At 49.0% G+C, this 24,490-nt stretch overlaps 1 protein-coding gene across 1 annotated transcript in view; it reads left to right on the top strand.

Moving 5' to 3' along the window:
- NSD2 (nuclear receptor binding SET domain protein 2) overlaps window positions 1-24,490 on the top strand; it is a 1,128,833-nt gene that overhangs the window by 452,206 nt on the left and 652,137 nt on the right. The window contains exon 9 of the mRNA XM_086964209.1: window positions 5,975-6,059. Within this exon, the coding sequence (XP_086820335.1) occupies window positions 5,975-6,059 (85 nt within the window). The remainder of the gene's footprint in view (window positions 1-5,974; window positions 6,060-24,490) is intronic.

The following is a 24,490-nucleotide window of genomic DNA, read 5'->3' as shown; positions in this document are numbered from 1 at the left end:
CAGATTGCTATGGAACGCCTGCAAACGGACAACAAACTACTCAGGGACAAACTGGACGACCAGGAAGGTCGCTCACGACGCAATAATGTCCGTATTCTAGGCGTGCCGGAATCGGAAGACACTGGGGCCCTAGACTTGTATGTGGAAGATCTGGTAAAGACTCGACTCCAGCCTAAAGGCCTGTCAAACTTTTTCTCGGTCGAAAGAGCCCACCGTGTTTCGGGAGGGAAACCCAGGACCGGGGGCCCACCGCGACCAATACTGGCGAGGTTGTTCAATTTCCGAGACAGGGACGCCATTTTGCAGGCTGCAAGAGTGGCGCCGACCATTCAAATCCAGAACTCCAAAATCGCTTTCTTCCCGGACTACACAGCGGAGGTGTCGAATAAGAGGAGAACATTCCTGGAAGTCAAGAAAGCCCTACGGGAGAAAGAGCTACCCTACTCAATGATATTCCCGGCCAAGCTACGGGTGGTAGCGGACAAAAAAGTTTGGATTTTCGATTCTCCCGACACGGCAAGGGATTGGCTGGAAGGTTGGCACACCGTTGGGCGACAGCGCAGGACGAACAGCCCGGAGTCGGATCGCAGAGGAGGCAGCAGGAATGGCTCGCAGGCATCTGGGCGTGTGGAGGGCGCAGAACGCTCGCCTTCCCATGGATTTGAAGAGGGAGGCGAAAATGAGTGACTCCGTCGGCGGCCATTGAACTGAGCAAACTCGCCAATCACCGGCCACACTTTGAGTTTCACAGCTGCACGTTGACTCTGGCATGGCAACCCCGAGAGCCTACAGGGGAGCCGCCAACCAGGGGAGACGCTCTCCCCCTTACACGCAAGTACTCTGGTTTTGGGATGGGTAAAGCACTCTGCTCAGTTGGGGTGGCGGGCAGTTCAAGGTCCGTTAAGCAGGGGGGCAGGGAGGGGGGACTGTTTTGAATGGTTTCTGTTAGGAATGTGCACAAAGGGTCGAGGACATTGTTTCAGGGCTTATGGACATCTGGAGACATTGATGAGAACAGACAGTGACACTATGCCCCCATGAAGATTCTGAACGCCTCGCTGCGCGACGACGCAGCCGATAGACCAGTCTCATCTTTGAGCCGCTACAGCGTGTGTCTCATACTCCCCGATGGCTAACAATACTGTACAGGCAGGGGGATTGAACCCCGCTGATGCACAATGCCCGCCACTGACCTTGATGTCTTGGAATGTGAGAGGCCTGGGGGACAAGGTAAAACGGGGATTGGTTCTAACTGCTATTAAACGCCTGCGGCCCACTGTGGCCCTACTGCAAGAAACACACCTGGTGGGAGGGGCTACTAAAGCCTTAGATAGGCGAGGTTACAAAATGTGGGCACACGCTGCATTCACGTCCGGCTCCAGGGGGTCCGGCATTCTCGTGCAGAAAAACTCACGATTCCTGCCCCTGTCCGCCAAAACTGACGACCAGGGCTGTTTTGCGGCCGTGCAGGGACAATGGGAGGGGAAACTCTTCAATCTAGTGTCAGTGTATGTTCCACCGGCCTTGCACTCAGTCCACCTCCCGAGACTAGGGGACTTCCTCTTAACTCTCCCCGTGGGTGAGATAATTCTGGGGGGGGGCTTCAATGCTGTCTTAGACCCACAACTGGATAAATACCCCGCTCCAAACCAGACTGGGGGGGAAACATATTTACGACGATTCACCACGGCCATGGGCCTGACAGACATTTGGAGACACCTACACCCGGGCATGCAGCAATACACTTTTCATTCCACGGTGCACGGAAGCCTGTCCCGCATAGATTACTTCCTGTCACTAGGGGAGGCCCTTTACCATGCAGACACCTCGGTGATTCACCCCAGAGGTATTTCTGATCACTCACCGCTCACACTAACACTTTCCCTACAGACGAGAGCACATAGGCGCATTTACCCCATGCACACATCTTATCTTAAGGTTCCACAGGTTCGAAAGGCACTCAAGCACGCCACAAAACACTACTTCCTTGAAAACGCACAGTCAGTGCATTCCCCGGCAACGCTTTGGGAGGCCTATAAAACAGTTCTGCGGGGCCAAGCCATTAACACCATAACCGGGCATAAAAGACAGCAATCGCAAGATCTGGCCGACCTGGAGATCGCTTTGCGGGAACGGACCGAGGCTCATGAATCCCACCCTTCCCCCTCTACCCTGCACGCACTCACTCTCCAGCAACAGCTTTATAATGACCACCTTCGGTCGGTAGTTAAGGGTCACATCACCGACACTCAGAACAGGGTCTACGAAGTAGGGGACAAGGCGGGGAAGATGCTGGCGTGGCTCGATAAGCGTGAGGGCTGCTCCAGGGGGATCCAACGTCTAAAAGACGAGCAGGGGATGCCACACACTGATCCGAGACGTATAACAGAGCTACTTGCGACCTATTTTGAGCAAGTGTACACCCCGACACGTCAGATTACACCTGAGGATGCCAGGGCACTCCTGGCGCCGATTGAGGTCCAGACCCTATCGCCAGAGGTATCGAGCGACTTGGAGGCGGACATAACAGCCGACGAAATTCAGATGGCCATTATGGCACTGAACCCGGGCAAGGCATCGGGACCGAACGGGATACCGGTAGAATGGTATCAGGCGATGCCGGACACCCTCAGCACACACTTGTTGGGGATGTTCAAGGACTGTCTGGAGGGGGGCTCCCTTCCGCTAGACCAGCGTGTGGCGACCATTGTGACAATCCCCAAACCGGGTAAACCACCGGAAGATTGCTCCTCATATCGGCCCATTTCCCTCTTGAACGCGGAAGTGAAAATCCTGGCCAAGCTCCTGGCACAGAGGATCCTGCCCCATCTGTCCTCGATTATACACCCGGATCAGTCTGGGTTTATGCCGCACAGGTACACAGCTCTGAATTTGCGGCGACTGCATGGTGTCCTGGCTAGATCTGATGATATCAACGCGCCGGCGGTGATCCTGGCGCTTGATGCCAAGATGGCATTTGACCGGGTGGAGTGGGAGTACCTCTTCGAAACGTTGAAGCGTATGGGGTTTGGGCCTCGCTTTCTGGCGTGGGTCAGACTGCTGTACACGGCCCCAGTGGCCCACGTAGTGGCGAACGGCCATATCTCACGCACTTTCCCGCTGGGGAGGGGCACACGACAGGGTTGCCCTCTGTCACCACTACTGTTCGCCATCTCGCTAGAGCCCCTGGCGACTCTCATACGAGCCTCTCCCCTCCTCAAAGGTATACCGGGGACCGGGGGTTGGGAAGACCGCCTGTCCCTATACGCAGATGACATGCTGCTGTATCTAACAGAACCCGAGGAAGGGATACCGGCCCTCTTGCGCATTTGCGACACGTACGACAGGATCTACGGCTACACGCTAAACTGGTCTAAGTCGGAGTTATACGTCTTACGAGGTCCAGCTCCGACTCTCGACGATACTTGCCCACTACGACTGGCGGGATCGTCCTTCAAATACCTAGGCATATACGTTACTAAGGACCCGACAGAATTCACAGACAAAAATCTAAAGCCGCCCTTAGAAAGGCTCAAACGCGATGTTGAGTTCTGGTCCGGCCTGCCGCTAACACTCCTGGGTCGGGCAGCACTTTACAAGATGATGGCGCTGCCGCGCTTTTTATATATCCTTGAGAATTCACCCTACCCTATGCCTCCCAAGTTCTTTCAGAAGGTAGCAGCACTGGTCTCCAACCTACTATGGGGCGCCCTTCCGGCAAGAGTGGCACAATCCAAATTACGCAGGGACTGGTACAGCGGAGGCATTGCGCTACCAGACCTTAAACTGTACTACTGGGCGGCACACCTCAAACCCATTAATCAATGGATCCACGCACCACATACCGAGCCGGCATTTCATTCAGACAGGGTGCAGTTGGGCGCGGAAGGTCTGCTGGGTCCGCTGTACGATCACCGCAAAATACGGACTCTGGTCGGCCCCACCAAATTAACTGTGCAGATATGGCACGCTGCGACGGCAGCACTAGGCTGGAAAGGGACAATCACTAAGATGACGCCACTGTGGGACTCCCGCGCACTGGGCAACCTGAGGAACACCAAAGGGTTCACACAATGGGACACGATAGGTATCTCCACGGTGGGCGATCTGTGGGAGAGGAATGAGGTAATCCCCTTTGCCCGCTTGAAAGAACTCTATGAGCTCAACGACAGGGAACTCTATAGGTACATTCAGGTCCGTCATGCCCTGCTTGCGGCCATCCCAGCCGACACACCACTGCCAGAATCCTCACCCTTGGAGGATCGCCTACTCACAGATTGCATGATAGAGCAGGCGACGTCCCTCATTTATCGTAAATTACTTAACAACTCCCCCGAACCCACATCACACCTAAAAGAGAAATGGGAAGGGGAGGTTGATGACATGGATGAACATGAATGGAATGAGGCACTTGGGTCCCCCAAAGAAGTAGGCATCTCCGCACGCATGCGACTGGTGCAATTTAAGATCCTGCACAGGGTTTATTATACAAGGACAATGCTACACCGCATACACAGAGCGCCGCATCCCTACTGTCTACGAGGGTGCGGGGAGGAGGGCACGTTCTTTCACACCATATGGGACTGCCCCAAGATCCAGGAATATTGGAAACAAATACTCCGTACACTCTCACAGACGCTAGATCACTCTATACTACCCAACCCGAGAAGGTGCTTACTGAACATCTGGGAGCCCACTGACTTGTCTCGTTATGAACAACTCTGGGTCACAGCAGGGCTAATGGTAGCGAAACGTGAAATAGCGCAGCGCTGGGGGGCGGTAGACCTCCCAACAAAATCCCAGTGGTGCTTGAACAAGGATCGTGTGATGTTAACCGAACGGGCAGTATACTCCAACCGAGCCTGTCCGGGGAAATGGAATAAGATATGGCTGAAATGGAACGAATATAGAGGGGACATCTGCGAACCCTTACGGGAGGATGATCAGGACGATTCCGATGATGAGGTTGAGGAAAGGTAATTTAGACGGGAGGTAGGAGAGGGATGGAGGCCTTGATGGTGGCGGAAGGCCTCTTACTGGAACCTAAACTGAGGACTCGAGGGGGGGAGGGGGAGGGGGAGGGCGTATGTGGGACGCAGAGGCATGCATGTATTGCACGGGGATGCAGGATCTCCATGCTCCCAAGGAACATCTGTAACCTGAAATGCACTGATTCATGCCGGACCGTATTGTCATTCCTACCTGTTTGTTATGTGTTTGTTATTTTTCAAAAAAAACGAAAAAACTCCATCAAAACCTCACTTCCTGCATTGAATAATTGCTTAACAGGCACTTTTATTTTTTCAGTGCGCCTCATCATGACTTTAATGTAACTAGGACTTTAATATCCGTTTTACTGAAAACATTGTATGCAATGATCCTTTGATAGCGGCCGGCCCGCAGGGTTGTAGGCACTCCGCTGTGTACTATGCAAAGTGCAATAAAGGTTTTGGAAAAAAAATAAAAAAATAAATAAATTAAAGCAACTTTAATTTGGTTTTAAACCAAACAAAGTGAAATACGTCTCCTGTGTTGTAATGAAGAAAAATGTTACATAAACAGATTTATATGTATAAACATAGTGGCAGTAAGAAGCTGCATTAGACCAAAAACGAATGAAATGTATTACTTCATGAATAATTGCATAAACCACAATGGATTGTTGTGTAAGAATATGAAGCTTAGGCCTGGATGCAGTTGTGTTATAGTAGAGGAGCTGCAGAGTATTAACTACAAGGGCACAAAATGCAATTGTGGAATAGAACGTCAAAAAAAAATCCTCAGACACACCTGAAAGTCTAAAATAGTTGTTTAGTGAAGTGCTTCCCAACTGTTTAGAAAAGCACACCGGTTTAACGACCGCAAGGTAAATGCTACATGGAGAAAATAATAAAGTATTATGTTTTTTCTGAAATACAGCAGTACTCAGTCGGCATCGAGTGATCCTTTTTTTTTTTTTACATTTTGTTTCTAGCCAAGGGAAAAGTTCCATGTCAAAGCAACAAAAGTAAAGAAATTGAAGACTGCGGAAACTACCTCATCCAAAAAGAAGCAATCTGGTAACGTTGTTTTCTTTCTGTATATAAAGTTTTCAGGTGGGTTAGTAATAATCGAGCATAAAAGAAAGCATCTATATTGTGCTGAATGAGGCCCTTTTCTTAATAATGGCTCACTCACAAACTGCTGCAAAAAAGTAGTTCTTGAAGCAAAATCTCATTAATGTGTTGACTAGTACACAATTGTACACTGTCCACTGTTGTAACTGGATTTTTCCTATACTGTAGCTTCTGGCATGACGAGATTTGTGCTAAAACTAGTTTGTAATATGATGTCAAGGCTTACCGGTGCAAGGAGTGTGCTCTTCATACTGAATAGCCTTGAGCATTGAAATCTATTAATCTAGTCCTTATAGTGAATAACTTCTGTTTTCTCAGTGCATTTCTTTAAATGTGTCTGAAGCGGTCCATCCCAGCACTAGAGGAACTGCATTGAAATGGTGATTGTTTGTTTTTTGATCCAGGTGCTATGTATTGTTTCCAGTTGTGGGCTAGCTTTCCGACAGAGTATGAAAAACTTTGGACACTTGGCATCCAGTGTTCAAAGTTTCCTTCCAGATCTTTTTATTATGCCGATGTTGCATTTGTTTACTGATATGCATTTTGATTTATTTCTTCTTTTTTTTTGTGATGTCATGTTTCACTTGGGTTCTTACACCTGTTAGCTTTATCAAAGCTGAAAAACATCCTTGAAGCATACTCATTTTAGATTAATGGTTACTCAAATGAAATGGGATGTAACTAAAATATAAACACACCGAAAAACTATAAACTGTGTGCTTTATACATTAGTCTGTAAATTGTCATCAGAATATTGTTGACTGGAGCTTTGTATTCTGATATACAATTGCATCAGTTCTAAAATCAGTACAGGTTCATTATTGTAGGAGAGGTCCTTCTTTTATAATATAGTTGATTTATTTCTCGCACCTCCTTTGTTTAACTAAAGTTTTTTGTCACTGCATCCTAATTATTTAATGAGATTTGTCTGCAAGATACCATGAGGTGGGTCCCATCTTATCTTGCATTTCACCCGCCTCGCCAGTGGTCACAAGTGAATGGCTTTATGAACCATAGAGACATGGTACCTTTTCATTAGGTTGGCTGCTAAACTCTCATCCACCTTCTGTGTTTTTTGAGTTAGAGATAGCTTGTATTTTGTAATTCTCAAGTCTAGGGCACTGCTGTTTACAAGGCAACAATTGACCACGTAGCCAATTACCCTATCCCTGGATTTAGTGATAAAAATCCCACAAAACTCTCCAAATCATGTTTGCAGGTGTATAATTTCAACAAGTTGTACCATTGGTTCCTTTTTTGATATAAAAAAGAGAATCACCCTAAAGACCCAAATTCTACCCTACGCTGCTTCTTAAATGCTGATCCAAGACATTAGCTTCCATGGTGCTGAAGATCGCAGAGGTAGTAGTGCGTGGAGTTGCTGCTTCAACTGCCAAATTCGAACCCTGTTTGTTCCTAAATTCCATTGTTCCTGCCAAGCTCTTTTTACTTGTAGGGAGTAAAAACTGAACAGTAGCATGATCGCTGAAATAGGGATCACTTAGGGTCTTTAGAGCTAGTAAATCTGTTTTGATCAAAATCAGATCCACCCTTTTTCCACTCATGTAAGTTTTACATATTTGTTTATAATTCAGTGTGATTCTCGAGTTGATTAGGCCTTCTCCATTGCTATCATCGTGTTTCTTCATCATTAGGCCTCATTGTTAATGCAATCTATTGTTTCCTAGCTTTAAACAGCCATCTTCCACTTTCTTTTGTTACAATCTCAAACCTACTGTTCTTCACCAGTTTTCATATTAACCTTTCAGGCTCTTATCCTCACACCTGGACAGTGGTGGTGTTCTACTAGCGGGCCTTCCCAAATCTGCCATAGCCCATCACAGCACTAATCTACATGCAGCGATATGTCCTGTGATGGGAGCAAAGAAAATGGTTCTCAAAAATTCTATTCTCCGAGACTTCCACAAGCTTGAAGCAAGTTCATAATGATATGCATCACATACCATTGTGCCTCAGCCTACTTAGCCTCATGGTGTCCAATGTACCTTGCAGGCCCATTGTTGTTTTCCCTTATGTTAACGTGAGCACGTAGTAGGCTGCTATCTGCTTTGCACATGTTACTATACAAACATATCTTGCTTCGTGCCACGCTGTACTTTCACACAGAACCTGCTGCTGTTCTTTCCTGGGATTTAATCTGAACACCGTAGACTAGGTCAAACAACAATGCCCCTTGTTCTGTTCTAATCATGCTTTAGCACCCAGACACTACTCATAGGGGCAGCTGTTTGGGAACATGTACTGTTATATAGGTATGCACAAACATGAATGGACACAGATGAGATCATAACTGCACCTGAGATGTGTAGAAAGGTAGGATCTGACTGCATGGTTACCCCCAATTTTTGTCTGGTGTGTTGCTGGTTTTTGACTAGTCTGACTGGGATATTGCTAATCAGGACCCCAGTCCATCGACTTTCTCCCTAAAATTAAGCATGCATTTTGGTACACTCCAGATTAGATACGGGGGTACCCTTATAAGTCCCTAGTATATGGTACCCATGTGCCCAGGGCATAGGTACCCTAGAGGCCTCCCATGGGCTGAAGCATGTATTATGCCATCCATGAGAGGCTATGCAAAATGGAACTACAGGTCTGCTACTGCAACGTGTTAGGTGGTGCTTGCACCACTTACTTTAGATATAGGTACACTATATCTATAGGTCACTACACTTAAAACTTATAAGACACCCCTATAGCAGGCCTTATCAATCCTGAAGGCAGGGTGCTGGGTTTTACGTGAGAGGGTGCCCCTGCAAGTGCAGTGTCCCTGCAAGAGCAGGCCCATCTGCAGCCTTCGGAGACCATTCTCCGGGGTTGTCTGTGACTCAGCTGGACATATAGGTAGAGGTGCATTATAACCTTGTGGTAAATGCTATCTCGAAAACAGCTTCATAGAAACATATCATATTTGGTATCAAACACCTTGGAATCATACCTCCACACCCTATGATTCCACCCTTCTGAAGCAAGCTTTGTGGGGTCACTGATCTATCTGGTGTCAGCCTTCTTGACCCGGACAAAATGGATGCTGCTGACCAGAGACACATTTCTACCCTCCTGCTGCTGAACCAAGCTCGAGGAAGGCAGCACAAAAGGCATCCTGTTATTGGGACGTTCGACCACCTCCCAGACATGATTTAATGTATTGGGAATGGGTGGGAACAATCAGAGTGCCTGAAAGTCTGCACCTGGGGCACATTTAGTGTCCCTGTACATAGTCCAGCTCAAACTAGTTCTGGGAGCCATTTGCTCCTGCTCTGGCGTGAAACTGGACAAAGGGCATGGGAGTAACCTCACCTCTCTCCTGCCCCTCCCCTAGGAGGGTCCCCGAAATCTGTCCAACCCTCTCCTGTGGGTACAAAAGGGCTTATCTGACTCTAGCTCTTTAGATTTTATGTAGAGCAGATTCTACAAGAAGAAATCACTGACCTTTGACCGTCGGGACACCCTGGACTTCGACTGGGCCAGACTTCATCTCCCTCTCTGTCTGTGCTTCTCCTGAGCTTCTGCGGACTCTGAAGATTCCAGCAACACAGGAGGTGGTTTCCGAAGGTCCCGGAGGTTAAGCTGCCCTCTCAGCGGCCAGTATCCCTCTTGGGGACTACATAACCCGAACTCCTGTGCACCGCGTCTATTTGCAATTGCATACGCTTGTTGGCGATTCCTGGGCTTGTGCATTGGACTCCGTGTAGTCCTGACCCCAAGCAGTATTTCCACCAAAGGACTCCGGCCTGCTCCCACCGAGTGCTCCGTTGGCTGGTTCTTTGTAATCTTGCTCTAGGTCCCCTCACAACTCCTGGTCATTCGGCCTCTAGGTCCTCCTGGGAGTTATCTTGAGTACTGTTGGGTTTTCCTGGTTGCTCCAGACGTGCCCTGACTCCCCATTGATTGGTAAGTCCCTTGGACCTTGCTGGTCCTCATTGTAACCTGCATGACCTTCCTGCGTGAGTTACTTTTGCGAAGGCTAGTTGGTGCTCCAGCCAGACACCAACACCCTCAGTACTCCACATCCTTCGTGGGACAGCTCACATCTGGCTCCTGGTCATCGTCAACGTCTCCTGGTCCTTGTGGCTGCAGAGTCCAGCATTCCTTCTTCACACCTGAAGCACCCGACATCGGTGGGCTTTCGTCTTCCGAGCCCCTGGTCACTCTGAAGTGACCCAGACTCTGTCCCCTCTGCTTTTGGGTTCCTTCCTTCCATAATCCAGGCTTTGATTCCTCCAGTATCTCTAATAAAAGAGGGACCCAGCAACCAAAGGGGTAGGGTACCGATAACGACAAATGTCAAACAGGGAGTCCCCTTTGGGTAGAATTATATACCATGCATAATCACATTAACAGCGCTAAATTCAAAACAAAATGAACAAAGAGGAAATGTAAAAGAAAAATCATAAAGATTATACAATTTATTCAGACAAATATTAAAAACACAGTATATCCTATCATCAATACACTATTAAACAATAAAAATAATAAACAAATGAATATAAACATACATTAGGCATACACAATTAAAACACAAAGATGAGAAACGCAGTAAGAAAAATAGTTCCTATTAGGACAGGGGAAATACAATAGTCAACCAATATTCAGCTCTGACACATGTGCCACTTTGTGGTCAGAGTTGTTACTTCCCAGACTTAGCGTATTTTCACTCATATATTCATCAACGCGTTTCCGTGGGCAAGTATATAGAAAGCCAACACCTTCTTCAGGATAAAATGTTTAGTTCCCACATGAACATATTATATCTTCATATATGGGGTTTAAAAGACCTTCAATATTACAAATTTTCTCTGTAAGGCCACTGTGTAGATTTCTTAGTTGTGATTGCTAGCTCCACTGCTATGTTCCCAATACGTGATAATTCATCGAGCGTGAACTTGGCAGCAAACCGCGCCAGCAAAAATCTTAAAATACGGTAAATTCGTTCTAGACGCACAGTCTAAATTGCTTAAGCGTCTCGGGTTAATTCGTGATCCCGTCTTGTTTAAAAGGCAAAGTCGCCAGCAGTCTGCATGGATATGGAGGGCAGGCATTCAGGGCATACGCCTCCGTTGTTGTGTAGATAATCCAGACGCGCCCTGACTCCCCATTGATTAGTAAGTCCCTTGGACCTTGCTGGTCCTCACTGTAACCTGCATGACCTTCCTGCGTGAGTTACTTTTGCGAAGGCTAGTTGGTGCTCCAGCCAAACACCAACACCCTCAGTACTCGACATCCTTCGTGGGACAGCTCACATCTGGCTCCTGGTCGTCGTCAACGTCTCCTAGTCCTCGTGGCTGCAGAGTCCAGCATTCCTTCTTCGCACCTGAACCACCCGACATCGGTGGGCTTTCGTCACCCGAGCCCCTGGTCACTCTGAAGTGACCCAGACTCTGTCCCCTCTGCTTTTGGGTTCCTTCCTTCCAGAATCCAGGCTTTGATTCCTCCAGACCCTTTTCACCTTCATGGCAGCAGCACTTCTTCGAAGCCTTCCTTGGAGAACGACAGCAGTTTCTGACGCTACTTCAACCCTATGCACCCGGCTCCTCTGGTATAGGTAACTGTTACTTCGATATCGATGGTTCAGGTGGATCTCCAACCTCTAATGTTCTGAAGGGTTTCCTAGAAGTCCTCGTAGAAGGGTCCTTAAAGTGTAAAATTGCAACTGCGACTTCCCCATAGAATTGTATGGAGCCCGTGGTCGTGTTAGCATCATGCTCCCATCCAACGTGGGGTCCCTATCTACTCACCTTGCGTGATTCCTTGAGGTCCCAATGATTCTACGTGCTCTAGACCTTGTCTTGACCTGGTTTGTGGTTGGTATACCACAAATTTAGTATATGGTTTGGTCTCCCCCGGGAGCCCACTGTGTATTGTGCTACTTAAAACCATTCTATTGATCTTGTATTGTGTGCTTTGTGTTCTGTCCTTGGGTAGAGGATATTAGAGAGTGTTTTATTAATACATTTGTAGAACTACTGTGTGGTTCTCCTTTCATTTAATTAATTCAGGAGGTGATATTCTGGTAAAACAAGCTGCTTTACATTTCTTCAACAGTAAGCCTGAAAGCTGCTCTCCACAGCTACAACTAGGTTCGCTTTCTAAAGGTTATCTTTGACCTCTTACATCATTAGGGTCTTTTGGACTGGTGCAAGGTGCCCACTTTAATTAGTGGACAGCTTGTACCAGGCCAACTTCTCACAAGATGTACAACCTTAATCCGTGTATTTAAGTTGCCGGGGTCCGCTGCAAACACCCAGCGATCTTCTGATATATAACCACTACCCTTTAATAGAAGGGGAAGGGAGTTAGTTCATCCTGTCTAATATAATGACCGCTCCTTTTATGATTTATTGATTGTTTACTATGCTGACAGTATTTGTGTTAGGCATCTTCTTACTTATTGTAACACGTATACTACATACGAACACAATAGTTGTAATAAATATTTTAAACATTTCTCTTGTCTCTGTCCAATCTTATTATGGACAAGTACAAGTGTGAGAGCGAAATGGTGTGCCTATAACCGCGATTCCTGAGAAAGTGGGGTGTGTTGTGTTCTGCGATGTCTAATTACTTATTCCTCTGTGAATGATTAGGAGGGCAAGTGAGACACTATAAGTTAGTTGGACCCGGGCTTTTGGATACTAAGGTTGTTAAATAACTCAGTCCCTGCCTACTAAGGTTCTGTGGTCCCAAGCATAGTTCTGTCATTCTGCAGAACCTAAGCAGCAATGAGTATTAAGAGTTGCTAGCAGAAAGTGATACTTCTCTCATGAAGTCTTCAGATTTAATCTCTTATGTATCTGCCGCTATAACTTATTATCCGGTGTTGATCTCAACTTGTTTCATGTGAAGCATGCAGCTTCCTATGTAACTATGTATGAGTGATAAAAATACCCTTAATAAACAAAAGGCAAATTGTGATAATAATGTGCCAGATCTCATACACTAATCAAATATATTCATTCAGATTGTGGCGCAATGTAGTTGTGAAATAACACGTTAGTTATAGATTCCTTACTTTAGAATTACCCCCAGGCATCAGACTGGACCCGGAAAGTTTTTATCAGCAGTACTTCTGCGCGTCGAAAGGTGGCGCCCGTCGTTGGCATCGTGGTCACCAGGATGACATCATGGCAGCTACTTAGATGCCGCCCTCCTGCGCTGACTTCAGTTCTTTATTTTTCTACGCCAGCCAGCGCAGATCCGGAAAGAGCGGTATCTCAGTCATTTTTTTACTACGTTTTTCTCGACTTTTCTCGACGTCTTGTTTTGAGTCTTCGACTACGAGCAGGTGCACGAGGGATGCCCGGGTTTAAAGCCTGCAGTTCCTGTAACCGGCTGATGTCGGTCATGGATCTGCACCACGTGTGCCTCTTTTGCCTGGAGCGCTACCACAACCCTAAGTCGTGCTCCGACTGTCGGTTGTTGATGCCGAAGGCTTTGCGGGAGCGTTCCCGATAGCTGTTTCAACGCAGACAGTCTGCTCTGCGCCGTTTGAGGTCCCGGTCGAGCAGGAGGTCAAGGGACCGGTCGCGGAGCAATCGCCATTCGAGAATGCGTTGAAGGCTTCGCACTCTTGGTCTGGTAAGTCGAAGCATAAAAAGTCGAAGAAGAATCGTCGCTCTTAGACTTATCCTCGAAGGTCGGGTGGTCCCTGTAATGGCAGAGTTTTTGGCTTTATTTAGCAGTGATATAGATCATTAATCTTGCTCACATCTAGTATAGGTATTCTTAGCCTGTGTTGGCCCTTTTAAGCCCTTTTTCCAGACCTAGAAGAGGATAGCTGCTTAATATGCCTTTATTCTTGACTTTAACCTGTCTATTGCCTATTGGCTTTGACATATTAGACACATTGGTATGGTTTATGTAGGTATTCTGACAGAGCTAAGGAGCATTTCACCCCTTTCAGGCCTACAGGCCTAGAGCTAGAGGGACTCCATCTTGATGAAGCTGAGAGGCTTTTCAGGGCAAAGGCAAAGTTTATAGTTAAGGCTGTTGTTCGCTTGGAGAGAACCGGCTCGGGCTGGCCCCTATCGAAGGAATGTATTTTTCCCCACTCCGAAGACACAACTTCAGGCTGGCCAGCTGGGAACGTGTCCTTGGTACGGGGAGGTACAAGAATTTGGTGGGCGGCAGGTTACTGGCCGTAACTTTCCATGAAAGGACAAGCTTCCATATTAGTGAGCTACAGGAGAGGAGGAGTGGTCAGTTCAGTTTGGAGTTCAGTCCAGCGTGGTGCTCAGAACAGCTTGGAGCACAGAACAGCTTGGAGCACAGAACAGCTTGGAGCACAGAACAGCTGGGAGCTCAGAACAGCTGGGAGCTCAGAACAGCTGGGAGCTCAGAACAGCTGGGAGCTCAGAACAGCTGGGAGCTCAGAACAGCTGGGAGCTCAGAACAGCTGGGAGCTCAGAACAGCTGGGAGCTCAGAACAGCTGGGAGCTCAGAACAGCTGGGAGCTCAGAACAGCTGGGAGCTCAGAACAGCTTGGAGCTCAGAACAGCTTGCAGAGAGAGAGAGAATGTCTGCTGGAGCTGCAGAATAGAGTGCAGTTCTTAAATGGAGAAAGAAGGCAGACGATTGCTGAAGATGAGGAGAGAGAAAGCAGTGCAGAGAGCATCAAAGAAGGCTGTCAGCTGGAGCAACTGAACCAGAGGCGTGGTGATGTGGTGAAGGAGGGAGAGACAGAGAGAGCCCTAATCCCACCAGAGGCAGAGAGAGAGCCCTAATCCCACCAGAGGCAGAGAGAGAAATCTTCCTTCTAATAGGTGAGGTAGTCTGAATTAGTTACACTTACAACACCTTAATCTTGTTCTTATTCCCTAGGATGTCTAACTAATCCTTTCCCTTTCAGCGGAGTGTTCCTGTTATGTTTAATCCTTCTCTTTCAGCGGTGTGTCCTACCTATAGTCTTTGTCAGTTCTGTGTAAAGGTTTATATTGTACTAATAATAAATGACCCCATTAATTAGTGAATTAGTGTGCATGAGTTCTTTTATGATAAAGTTATCCTGGCTTCAAGCCAGTTGCTGTTGAGCCACTGATGGATCAAAAGGGAGTAGGAGCGCTTAAATCAAGAAATAACTCAATCACATAGTGTGTATATCTTTGTCCCCATACAGTGAGGGTAATCTTTCCTGGTAGGTATTGCTGTTTGAACAGATGTTACCCCTGATCAGGTAAGTAATAGTGAGGGAGAGAGGAGACTTGCAACTAAGGGACTAAGTTAGTACACCATCCCATAATATTATTGTAGTAGCAGACCCTTAGTGAAGAGACTTCCCAATATATATATATATATATGTATAGGTGTTCATAGGAATGTGGTCGTCGTTGATATGCGGCGTTAATGAGAACACTGGGTAGGAGACCAGTGTGTATACCCACTAGATTGTGGCTTGAATAAGAGAGAGCACTAGGAGGTCGAACTAGTGTGTAGTTTTGCAGGATTGCAAACAGTTTGGAAAAGGGAGCATTGGGTTCTGCAGGCCCGTGTGTAGACGCACCGGATTGTGTGTCATATCTGCCCTAGGGTAGAACGGTCTGGGTCAGGGTGGCCGCGAGACCAACTGATGTGAATAAGTGTGGTGTAGGGTATGGATATCCCTAGTAATCAGTGAGTATTCTTAGTATCCCTATAGATTTAGTGGTGTTTTTAATAATATGAGCTTGTATATTGCGAGTTCCCCATCCTCAGGTAGGTACCAGGTGCCTGGATAGTTGGTCCTGAGGAGGGATGTGATTACGTTCTGGCTGGGTTGGAGGGGCCCCTAGGGGCTGATCCCACCTACTCAGAAAATCCAGCCATAACAGACCCCCTCCCACGGCTCCGCGCGTGCAGCCCGACTGGTCAGCTCCGAGCTTTCCTCCCTTTCCGGGACCCGTAGCGACCCCTTTTGGGCCCCACGGACTCGATAGGGGTTCCTAGGTCTTTGCCTGCGGCGGCTCCAGCCTCGGTGCTACAGGACTCCTTTGGATCCAAGCCTGGATCTGTGTCGGCGCCGGTTGACCTCACTCAAACCTCCACCTGTACCTCCACCTGTGCCGCATCTGTCGGCACCACTACAGCGTTTGGCGCCGGTCGGTGTCGACCCCGGCCTCCAGTCTGACGTTGACATGGATCCGGCGCAGATGGGTTCTTTTGTCCCTGTGTCCCACCCTGGCCATTTTCCAGCCTGTTTGGCAGCCAGAGGAGGGTGAGGAGGACTGGGAGTCAGTCAGGTGACTCTTTAAGTGACCAGCTTGATAGTGAGCGGAACTGGAGAGAGGACATGAGGGATGCCAGTGGTCTTGACACTTCACCCGTCTTTGACATGTTATCCCCTCCTACCGTGGCTACGGAGGAGGGAGCTTCATACGCTGTGGTGTTGTGTAGGGCTGCCGAGGCTCTCAACCTCGAGCTTCCTACGGTGGTGGTCCGGAATAAACTCCTGACTGAGGTACTTCAACCGGCGGCAAGCTCTTCGGAGTCCCTGTTGCCATTTAATAAGGCCCTCACAGACGTCCTTTTGGTCATGTGGTCCAGGCCCAACACTGGGGCTCCTGTGGACAGGATGATTGCCTGACGCCACCGCCCAGCACCGGGCGACCCCATTTTCCTCTCCTAACACCCCACCAGGGAGAGCTTGGTGGTCCAAGCCTCCACCTCCAAAAGCACCTTCCCTACCGCTCCCCCGGAAGGAATCCAAGAAGCTGGACCATCTTGGCAAGAAAAGGTTGCCTTCTGCCAGCTTAGGACTGTGGTCCTTAAACACTGCATGTCTCTTACGCAGTTATTCGCACTCTGTGTGGGATACGGTGGCGCAAGTGCTGCCTCAGTGTCCGGAGGAGGCCTGGACAGTGGTCTCCCAAACTGTCTCCGCCGGGAGAGATTTAGCAAAGTTTACAATACGTTGTTAGTTGGACACCGCCGACTCTTTGGGCAGGACCATTTGAACATCGGTAGCGCAATGCCTGGAGGAGGTCCACTGGCTTTTCGGGGGATGTCCAGAACACCCGGAAAGACCTGCCCATTGATGGCCGTCGCCTTTTTGGTGACAAGGCTGACAACGCCCTTGAGCTACGGCCAAGTCCTTGGGCATCTTCACTCACTGCAGTCTGGTGTTGTCAACCCCCCCCCCCCCCCAGCAGCCTCCAAACCCTCCTAGTCCGACCTTTCAGGCTCATCAAACGCCAGTGGGCGGCAGGATTCTCCATCAGCTCCCCCACTGGCGCACCATCACACACGATTGGATGGTACCGTTGGACTTGCAGGATGCTTATTTTCACATCCCTGTCCTGCCAGCCCGCCGGCGTTACCTGCGGTTTACGGTAGGCCACAAGCATTTTCAGTTTACCCTGCTTCCCTTTGGCCTTACCAGCGCCCCTCGGGTGTTTACGAAAGTGATGGCGTTGGTCTACCAGTCTTCCCATTTCTCGACAACTGGCTGTTGAGAGGCAGTAGTCTCCCACCTCCAGACTATGGCCGACCTCCTGAATATGCTGGAGTTCTCCATCAATGTGCCGAAGTCGCACCGGATTCCCTCTCAGAAGCTCCTCTTTATTGGAGCGGTTCTGTACACAACGCAGTTTCGGGTCTATCCTCCTGAACAGCGAGTCCGTGATATTCGGACTATGATTCTGATCTTTCAGCCTCTATCCAGGGTTTCGGTCAGAATGACTCTGTGGCTTCTCAGCCTCATGGCCTCCTGCATCCTGCTGATGCATCATGTCAGATGGCATATGAGGGCTCTGCAGTGGGACCTGAAGTTCCAGTGGGCGCAGCGTCAGGGAAATCTGTCCGACTGCATCCAATCTCTGAGGGTACTGCTCGACAACTGCAGTGGTGGCTTACGAAACAGGATTGGGTAAATGGCAGATGCCTCTCTCTTCCCCAACCAGACCATACTCTGGTGACAGATGCCTCCCTTCTGGGATGGGGGGCCACATGGCAGAGGCGGAGATCAGAGGCCTCTGGTCTGCGGCTGAGTCCGGGCTTCACATCAACCTTCTGGAGCTCTGGCCGATTAGTCTTGCACTGAAGGCATTTTCTTCCCTCTGTCCGGGGAATAGTAGTGCAGGTGTTCACGGACAGCACCACTGCCATGTGGTATTGCAGCAAACAGGGCGGGTAGGGTAGTGGACCCTATGTCAGGAGGCCCTCTGGACATGGCTGGAACATCAAGTCATTTCCTTGGTAGTTCAACTCCTGGCAGGTTCTCTGAACGCCAGGGCGGACAAACTTAGCCGCAGGTGCATGATGGATCAAGAATTGGGTCTTCACTCGGAGGTGGTACAAGGTCTCTTTCAACAGTGGGGAGAGGTTTGGTTAGATCTATTCGCCACCGACGAGTACGCGTAAAGTCAGCAATTCTGCGCGTTGGAATTTCCAAGGCAGCACTCGCTCGGCGACCCTTTTCGTCGCGAGTGGAGTTGCTGTCTGTTGCACGCCGTTCCACCTATACCACTTCTGCCCAGAGTGCTGAAGAATATCAGGCGCAACCGGGCCCAAGTCATTCTTGTGGCTCCGGATTAGGCACGAAGGTCTGGTATCCCGAACTGCCCAACATGACCTCTGATCAGACTGCCTCTTCTGGAGGATCTTCTGTCCCAGCAGCAGGGAACGGTTCTCCACCCAAACCAGCCCAGTCTACACCTCCTTGCGTGGAGATTGAACGGCGGCAGTTGACTTCTATCGACTTGCCTCCTGAAGTCTGTAATGTAATCTTGGCAGCCAGGCGCCCTTCCGCGAAGACTCTATACGCCTGCAGGCGGAATACATTTGTGGCATGGTGCACAGCAGTGGCTGTGGATCTCCTTTCTGCCCCTCTCTCTGAAGTACTTTTGTTCCTTCTCTCTTTAGCCCAGCAGGGCTCAGCTCTGGGCACTGTCAAAGGCTACCTTTCGGCCATATCTGCCTTCCTTCGGCTGCCAGATCAGCCTTCTTTTTTCAAGTCCCCAGTAGTTAATCGTTTCTTAAAACATCTTTTTCCTCCAATCCCTTTCTTTATGCCTCAGTGGGGCTTGAATCTTGTGCTCACTTATTTGATGCGGTGCTCCCTTCGAGCCGCTTCACAACTGTCCTTTACGCCTCTTAACTCTTAAGACAGATTTTCTCATCACCTCTGCTAGAAGGGTGAGTGATCTCCAGGCCCTTTCTTCGAGACCTCCTTTCTTCGTGATCTCCTTTCTTGTCGGTTCTCGGGACCCGTCCATCCTTTCACATTGGGCAGACCATTACTTTGCCCACCTTCTTTCCGCCACCGCATCCTTCAAAGGAAGAAGGGAGGCTCCACCATCTGGAACCAATACGTGTGCTCTCCTTCTATCTGGACCACACAAAACAGTTCCGGGTGGATGATCAACTTTTTGTTGGCTACGTGGATGCAAAGAAGGGTTGGGCCGTACACAAACGCACCATTTCTAGGTGGGTTGTCTTATGTATTAAGGCTTGTTACTCTCTAGCTAAAAAGGAGCCTCCAGTCGGGCTATGCACTCATTCCACCAGGGCGACAGCAGCCACTCCTGCCTTGGGAAGGGGAGTCCCTCTAAATGACTTCTGTCAAGCAACAATCTGGGCAACGTTGCGCACGTTCACCAAGCACTACTGCCTGGACAGCCATGTCCAGAAAGACGGCTTCTTTGGCCGTTCTGTTCTCCAGGATTTTCTGGTGTGATCTTGGTTCGCAGACTCACCGCTGGGGTTGGTATTGCTTGATGGGGTATCTATTCTAAGATAAGGAGTCTATAACTAACGTGTTTCTTTCAGATGCACAAGTTACTTACCTTTGGTAATGATATATCTGTAAGAAACATTAGTTAGTTATAGATTCTTTACCACTCCACCCATCCTCCCCATTCTGGCGCGGAAAGTAGTGTACAGAACTGTCGCCAACACGCGAGTGCAGCGCCTAAGTAGCTGCCGCAACGTCATCCTGGGGACCACGACCCCGACGACTGACCCGGAGTCGACCGACGCCACCTTCCACCGGGCATAGGTGCTGCTGACATAAAAACTTTCCGGATCCAGTCTGACGCCTGGGGTACTTCCAAGGTAAGGAATTTATAAATAACTAATGTTTCTTACAGATACATCGTTAGTGTAGGTAAGTAACTTGTGCTTTGCACAAAGAATTGGGTCTGTCATGCAGGTGCCCCAGTCCCGAACTGCCAATATCGATACAAGTGCCATTTTTCCTATGGCCAGCCTGTTGAAATTTCAAGAGATGACTGTTATAGATCAGTGGTCCTAGCAAGTTTCCCTTTATTGTGCAGTCTTTTTTAACTTTGAAATGTCAACCACCACATTATAAAGCAATTATGTGCAAATTCCAATGCCGCTGCATCTAGTATCCTAATGGCTCATCAAAAATCATGAGCTTCATAAGGATTGTTTGCTACCCCAGGTAATTTAGCAGTTTAAACTGAGACTGGCGTCAAAATGTAACAGGTTTTCCTTCCAGGTGGGCCTTCCCACACATCTATAGTGAGCCACTTGCAAACATGGGAGTAAGACGCAAGTCTTTGGAGCGCCCTGATGACCCTCCTAACATAATTTTTTTTTTTTTTACGACAAACAATATACATTTTATTTTCATTTACTTTTTATTATATTTCTTTTTATTAAAATATAATAAACAATTAAACAAAAAATAACAAATGCATTGGGAAGGCATCAACATTATTTCTGCAGTGCTCGGAGCAGAGGAAGTCTCGCAAACAAACTATGTTACACAGAATGAAATTAAATTTAGAATCACGGGGAGTCCTGAGTGTCCAAATCAGACCGCCGGCCGGGGGAGCACAAATGTCGCCACGGTAATCATTCCACGGCCCCAAACTTTAATCCACTTTTCAGGGCAGCCCCTTGCCACGTACACCGCACGCTCTCTGAACATACAGCAGTCCAAATCTTGGACCCATTAGGTGCGCTGTGGCGATTGAGTGGCTCCCCAGAGCTGTGCTATGTTGCGCTTCGCAATCATACAGGCCAGAGTAACCCATTGCTTTAAGTATTGGTTAAGGTCCGTGGGTTCCCAAATATTCAAAAGACATCTGCGCGCTTCCAGTCGCACCTAACAGCCCAGGACCTCCTTCAGCGTATCATGAGGGGCGCACCAGTAACACTGAACGCTATCGCAGTGCCACAGTATGTGCATAAACATCGCAATCTCTCCACAGCCTCTCTTGCATACACCATTCGTACTCCATCCCATCCTCACCAGACCTGGACCCGTAACATACGATCTATGTAGAATTTTTAATTGCACCAGGCGCAACCTCATCTGTATCACCACCACCCTAGGGGAGGTCTCAGTCTCAACCCAGTCCTCATCGTCCATCTCCAATCCATCAGCAACCCACGCCGCCCTAAGAGGTCCCAAGGGGTCTTCCATGTGATTGATCAATTTTCGATAAATCAAGGAAATAGGAGATAGTTTTCTATGGTATATGCCCATCCAACACTCGATCTTCAAGAGGGGAGACCTCAGGGAGGGTGTCTCCCGGTAACACATGGGAGAAGAGGGCATGCCTGCTGACCTGCAGGTAGCGAAACCACTCATTACTATGGAGGTGACTTCGCTGCTGGAGCGCCTCAAAGGACAGTACTTCCCCTTTCCCCCAAACATCCTTAATCTGACCAATACCAATCAACTCCCACTTGTCAAATCCTTTGGTGGTCCACAGATTGCCCAATTTGGCGGAGCCAAAGAGCGGGGTCGCGAGAGTCAGTCTCCCTTCCCATCCCAGACTCCTGTTAGCTGCATGCCAAACCTTCACCGCATGCGAAGTGGGACCCGCAAGCGAGAATCGTCCCGGCCGATTATACAAGGCCCGAAGGAAATCTCTCCCGGGCGACTGACTCCGATCCATAGCGTACCCAGGGTCACCGGGTAAGCCATACACTATCTGATTATTAGCCGCTAGCTGGGAGGCCCAATAATATTTCTTCAAATCTGGAAGCCCGTTACCTCCATCATACCAGGCCACGGTGAACTTAGTATAGGCGATGCGGTGTCTACCATCCCATAGAAGCCGCCTCTGAAGCGAGGCTAAACTCTAGAGGGTGTGTTAAGCCAGCTGTTATATCATCACATATACCCCTTGAACACCAAGTGAAAGGACACCACACAAGTTGTTATGAAAATAAAAGGATATTTATTTATAACACAACAACCCTGGACTCTTTATGAGGACAGGGCGCTAAGCACAATACAAAACTCTTAAAAAAATACTGAAAGTCGCACAATTTACACAAATGCCCGAGGGGCACGAAAAACCATATACTATGGAAGTGGAATGCGAAATTACTAGCAGGTAAGTACTACTCTCAGAGGCTTTAGAACCACTGGGCCTACAATGCTGAACCCTTAGATTAGAAGCAGGAGGCCTAGGGACGTCCTGTGCAGAGTGGAAACTCTCACGCGTAATGCGGAACAAAGTCTATGGATACTAGTAAATGCAAAGTTAGTGTTCTCGGGCGAACCCGACTAGGTAGGTCAAAAACGAAAGTGGATCTAGACACTTAGAGAGTGGATCTACGCTGGAGCACCGTGGTACTCGGTTTACCTAGCCCAGGGGCTGCGCCTGCATAGGGTTCAAGTGTCGTCGGGAATCCTCGTTGGCGAACCAGGAGCCTGAAGTGGAAGTTGCTGGCAGGCGACCAGTGAAGATGTTCCGGGCTGATCCGGGGGCGGATCAGTGAAGAAGAGTACCTGCAAGCAGAGGGGACCAAGTTCTGAATCACTAGCCAGTGATTAGGTGGGCACCAGACGAGGTCACTCAGCCAGGTGAAGAGGTGACACTGGATTCTGCTGCTGCACGGACCAGGGCGCTGATGTCGACCAGGCTGGAGGTCTGCGAGCTGTCCCACGTCGATGTCTGCTGCTGGCGATGCTGGATCCCGTGAAGGAGGCAACAAGCCTTGGCTACGGCAAGCCCACGTGGCGACACAAAATGGCACCTTGAGTGGACCAGGAAGTTCCCCTTCAGGAGGAGACTGGGGCCAGTCTAGAGGAGCTAGACCAGCGGTGAAACAAATGTAGGACGTCGTCTTGAGGGTCACTAGCCAACGGCCAAGTGACCGGACAACGTGGCAAGCGACACAGAAGCAAAAGGGCCCCACGCAGATCTGGTGGATGCTGGGGGGCTGGTCTTCGGTGCTCGTGCTGCTTGGGGTTGGGGCTTCTCTTACCCCAGTGCACCCACTTGAGGGTCCCTCGGTGGTCGTGCTGGTTCAGTGTCGTGCTGGTTCCGTTGATAGCCGGGTCCTCTGATCTCGTCGCACCTACGATTCTCAGCTGTGCTGTAGAGGCAGGTTGAGGTCAGAGAGGGCAGGGAGTCCGGGTCTCGTCGTGCTGGTCAGTCTGGTTCCGGAGGAAGGACGTTTCAGCAAACCGCAAGATACTTAGTTGGTGCCTGCTGCTGCTGCAGGGTGACTACTCCTTAGTCACAAGGGAGAAATCTTAAGAAGAAGTCTTGAGTTCCTTTCGTAGAAAGTAGTTTCAGGATTCAAAGATGATCTAATTTGGAAGGGTCCCCGCTCCTACCTTTATTCTAAAGAAAGGGGCTGGTACGCGACTAGGTCCTGCCCATGGGTGGGACCAGGAAGGGGGGTCGTTACACCCCTCTCCCCTGCCCGGACTTTCCCCAGCTCAGGGGCTGGTGTGCCCCTGGAACTGGTTCAAGCCGGCATATGCACAGTGAGCACCGGGGTGCCACTTGCAGTCACCTTCCTATTCAGCCCTGCCTACCTAGGATACACAAAACCCTGTCTGGGATGGTGCTAGCACCGCCCCTGACTGGAAACCCTTTGTCCAAGCTCTCCTCGCTGGAAGGACTCCCAGCAGCAGGAGGTCAGACCTGTGTCTGTGGTGGCAGCATCCATTTTGTGATGCTGAGGCTTGAGTTAACTTTAACCGGGGTTCACAGTTACATACATGTCGTGTCCCTCTAGAAGGGTGGAATGCTAACCCCGTCGCCAGAATTGGCGAGGGGTTAGTATTCCAATTTGTATGACACCTTACTCGACATGTTTTGATAAAGCGATACCAAAGTTGGCAAATAACCGCGAGGATTATAATGCACTTGAGAGTATATGGTACGCGTTATCATGGAACAGCTATTAGGACTTGGTTCCGCAAGCTGCAAACGGGCTCAGCTCATGCCAGAGCACCATCTCACATAATTCCAAGCACTCTGCCTTCAGGATTGATAAGGCCTGCCATAGGAGTGACTGATAGGAATACATGTGTCCATTTTAGGGTTAGATATAGGTATACTATATCTAAAGCAAAGGGTGATTACACCACCTTGCCCCAGCTGTCGTGCAGCCAGTTGTCAGATTTAGATGGCCAGCCAGGGGTGGCATAATACATGCTG

Source organism: Lissotriton vulgaris, chromosome 3_2 (assembly GCF_964263255.1).
Source record: "Lissotriton vulgaris chromosome 3_2, aLisVul1.2, whole genome shotgun sequence".
NCBI lineage: Eukaryota > Metazoa > Chordata > Amphibia > Caudata > Salamandridae > Lissotriton > Lissotriton vulgaris.
This window is presented reverse-complemented; position numbering and strand designations above follow the sequence as displayed.